The 4,129-nt window shown below is 33.7% G+C and overlaps 1 protein-coding gene across 1 annotated transcript; it reads right to left on the minus strand.

Annotated features, from left to right (window-relative positions):
• Positions 1–247: 247 nt before the first annotated feature.
• Positions 248–1,236, minus strand: LOC111907861 (protein MKS1). Its single transcript, XM_023903669.3, has one exon. The coding sequence runs from the start codon at positions 1,084–1,086 to the stop codon at positions 418–420; it is 669 nt and encodes a 222-aa protein (XP_023759437.1). The 5' UTR covers positions 1,087–1,236; the 3' UTR covers positions 248–417.
• Positions 1,237–4,129: the final 2,893 nt, after the last annotated feature.

Below are 4,129 nucleotides of genomic sequence, written 5' to 3' on the forward strand. Positions count from 1 at the left end.
TTTTAGATCTTTATTTGTTACCCCCAAATTTCTTTTAAAAAAACATTTAATAGAAGTATAAACATTATGATGCCTAAAGACCAATATTGCACTTTTGAGAGAAACTAAGAAAAACTACTGTGGTAATTACATTTGTGCCTTACCCTTTTCGTAGGTAAACATTGGCAACCGATCGTTATCATTTATCAATCAAGCATAGAACTGCGATTTACATGTTAAAGAAAAAAAATAGAGGGAGAAACAAAGATAAGAGAGTAAAAGTCAAGTGCAAAGTGTTACCAACCTCATTTTATGGTCCACCAAAAAATAAAAAATAAATAAAATAATAGTAATGGAAATTTCCAATTCTACCCCTACCATTTTCATTGGTAAACAAAGGCAACTAAAACCCTATCAATCAACCAATCAAATCGCATATTACAAGTCAAATAAGCTATGGAAAAGATCCAAGTTTGGAGTGGTGGGTGAAATTATATGTGAAGATAGAAGATTTGTAGGGCTTGGCATCCAATTGTTGCCCTCCATATAATTAAAATTTCTATTGCTATTTATAACAGGGCTTAAATCATGAAAAAAATCGTTTGTTAATGGTGAGAAAAAATTCGGTGGGATCGGTGGTAATGATCCCGGCGCCGGCGACAATATTCCGGGGAAATACCCCATCTCCAGTCCTTCCACCGTCCCTAAATCACCGTTCTGTGTTACTTTTCTTCCATCCGGTGACTTCGCAGCTTTTTCTATAGATGCGAATCTGGCCGCCGGCGACACAGCCCCGCCGTCGTCTTGAAAAGCGGAGAAAGATGAGCCGACAGGGGATGAAGCAGATGGGCCGGTCAAACGCTGGACTAAAGTCATGAATTCATTCGGGTTTGTGTGGATTACCTTAGGGGAAACTGTGTAGATGATGACCGGTGGCCGGTGTTGCTGCTGCTGGTTGAGTTGGTGTTGCGGTTGTTGGTGGTGTGACTGTGGAGCCACCGGCGGTTTTCTGATCTTGTGGGAATCTTTGTGGACTCGAAGAGGAGCCGGACGGGGACCTTGGAGTGATCGGGGAGATTTGCCGGTGGGGAAATCCGGCGAGTCCATTGTGAAGACAGAAGAGTGAAAGAGGATTGAGATTGGGGAAAGTAAAGGAGGAGGAGGAGAACTGGGAGAAGGGTGGGTCTTGTTTAATTTGTGCAAGTGTTTGTTTGTCGTTGTTATATTTAATTGCAAAATGCATTTGCTACTGCGTCAAATTGGAGGGTTCCACCCCCATACATCTCGAGTAATGTTTGAGTATGTTATACATTTGGTCCTTCAACTATTCACTTACGTACATTTTTACTCCACTGACAATCATTTAAAACCGATTATATCGTCTCTTTATTGACTTATTGTCCCCAAGAGGTAAATAATCACTGATGAATATGAGTCATTTCTAGACCAATAACAACACTGATAATCTTTTAAATTTTCGTATATTTATGTTCAGTGTAAGAAACTTATGACATTTGGTGGTTGACTTAAGCAGGATTTTTTTTTTTTAGTTTATTATGTTAATCTAATTTTATTGTTGTTTCATTTTTTGGATTTATATTCTCAATAAAAAGTTTAAACTGGCTAAAAATGATACTGATAATTGTCATGTTTTAAGAAAATTAAATTAATTTGTAGAATTTTTAAACAACAGCTTAAATGTATGTGTGTCGGTGTTTATATTTAATATTTAATTATTTATATTGTTAACAGAAGTGGTTTGTAGAAACCGTTGACTTTGACTTAAACAAGGTTGACTGGTTGAGCACTTGAGTTTTTGTCAAATACAATTTTTATTTTTTATTTTAGACATTAATTTAGAAAATATAAATAGAAAAAAAAAAAAAGAACAAAGATAGTAATGACTAAATTTGACTCAAAGTCGAAAATGGATAATTTTAATTTCTATTAGTTAATAATAAAACACAATCGCCTTTTGTAATATGAAAATAAGTTCAATATTTCAATTTTCAACAGAATTAATACATACGTTTATTACTAAGTAGTATAACGTAATTATAAATAGTATCCGTTTTATTACATTGGAAACGCCGAATAGAAATGGATATGATTAATTGTTGATAGGATCATCCTAAGAACGAAAGTGAGTCCAAATTTGATCCGGACCGACCCGAAACCGGAACACCTGTAACTGGTTAATGTGATTTGGTATGATCGGAAATCAGACCAGTATATATAAACCAGTTCCGGTTAAATTTTGGATACGGTGTCGGGTAAAATGCATTTAGAATCACAAAATTCGGAAACATTAAAGTGGATATGGTGGAACCGGGTAAAGTGGTTTTAGAACCGAAAAACCCAGAAAAACCGAAATTTTTTGTTAATTACTTGCTACTTAGTGGGTTAAACTTTGAAAATTTTTTATATTGATATCCCGACTTTGGGGGACCGTAAGTTATTAAATATGAACCCAAAATTGACAAAACTATAGTCTAAAATCATATAAAAACTTTAAACTACACTATGGAAAAAAAATGTATGTTAATCCGACTTTAAAGGAATGAGATACGTATGTTTTAACATTTTATACAAAATACAAAATACAAAAACAACTAGCTGAAAAGTTAAAAATTTTCAACTTTGATATCCTGACTACAGGGACTATAAGTTGGGAAAAACAAAAAAAATGACAAAATTATAGTCTAAACTCATGTACAAACTCTAAACTACAAGTAGGGAAAAACTGCATGCCAATCTGACATTAAACAGATTAGATATACATGTTTTAATTTTTTTATAGAATACAAAAACTAAAAAATTAAAAGTTTTCAGCTTTAATATCTTGACTTTTGGGGACTGTAAGTCAGTAAATATAAACTCAAAATTAACAAAATTATAGTCTAAAATCATGTACAAACTCTAAACTACACTATGAAAAAATCAGTATGTCAATCCGAATTTAAACGAATGAGATATGCATGTTTTAACATTTTCACATAATACAAAGTACAAAAACAAATAGCTGAAAAGTTAAAAATTTTCAGCTTCGATATCCCGATTTCGGGGGACTGTAATTCATTGAGTATTAAACCAAATTGATAATATTATAGTCTAAAATCATGTACAAACTTTAAACTATAAGTTGGAAAAATGTCATGTCAATCTAAGTTCAAACGAATTAGATATGCATGTTTTAAAATTTCCACGTAAGACAAAAAAACTAAAAAACTAAAAACTTCCAGCTTTGATATCTTGATTTTAAGGGATTGTAATTCAACGAATGTAAAACTAAAAATGACAAATTTATAATCTAAAATCGTGTACAGACTCTAAAATACATGTTGGAAAAAACCTCATGTCAATCTTACTTCAAACGAATGAGATATGCATATTTTAAAATTTTCATAGAAATCGGTTCCATCTCCTAAAAGTGGTTTCGGTTCCTAACACCGGTTTCGGTTATTAAACCCGGTTTACCCGGACCTGATGGACCTAAACCCGGATTACCCGGAACCCGATAAAGTCATTCTTTAAACCCAAAAATGGAACCGGTTCTATATATTTTGGTTTCGGCCCGATTTTCTGGTTTTAAATCTCATCCCTAAACCAGTCACCGATGACCAAAATCTGATTAGGTCGATTGCAACTGATGAGATTAGATAAGTTGATTGATGGTCCGGATGCAAGTGTCTAAAACCATTTCCCAATCTACGTAAAACTACTATTCATGATCCCTGATCATTTTATGGAGTAATTACCGGATAGGTTTTTAATAATATTTTTGGGTGCTCTAAATCACAAATAGCCTATATACATATTAAGATATGAGATTTGATTTTCAACCTAATTCGAAGTTTCCTACTTGTTGGGTTATCCTAGAGTAAATTTCATGATAAGTGGGCATTCCAAGGACGAAATATTGCAAAGAAAAAGTGACTCTATACGATCTCTTCAATTCCAAGATTTAATATTGTTGTTCAACCTCGGTTTCTAACAAAAAACGGGCGGGGAGTATGGAGATTTAATGGTAGGGTGTGAAAGATAGACGACGAAGGTAGAGAAGATTTGACAAGGGAAAGCAATGATGGTGTTTGGTGTTCATGGATCACGAATATATCGCCAGTGGAGTATCATGCCATCCTTAAGTATT

The sequence above is a fragment of the Lactuca sativa genome, chromosome 1, assembly GCF_002870075.4.
Source record: "Lactuca sativa cultivar Salinas chromosome 1, Lsat_Salinas_v11, whole genome shotgun sequence".
Classification (NCBI taxonomy): domain Eukaryota; kingdom Viridiplantae; phylum Streptophyta; class Magnoliopsida; order Asterales; family Asteraceae; genus Lactuca; species Lactuca sativa.

Bases quoted from the DNA above. Each gene is read 5' to 3' on its own strand.
- LOC111907861 (XM_023903669.3), bottom strand. From the start codon at position 1,086: ATGGACTCGCCGGATTTCCCCACCGGCAAATCTCCCCGATCACTCCAA.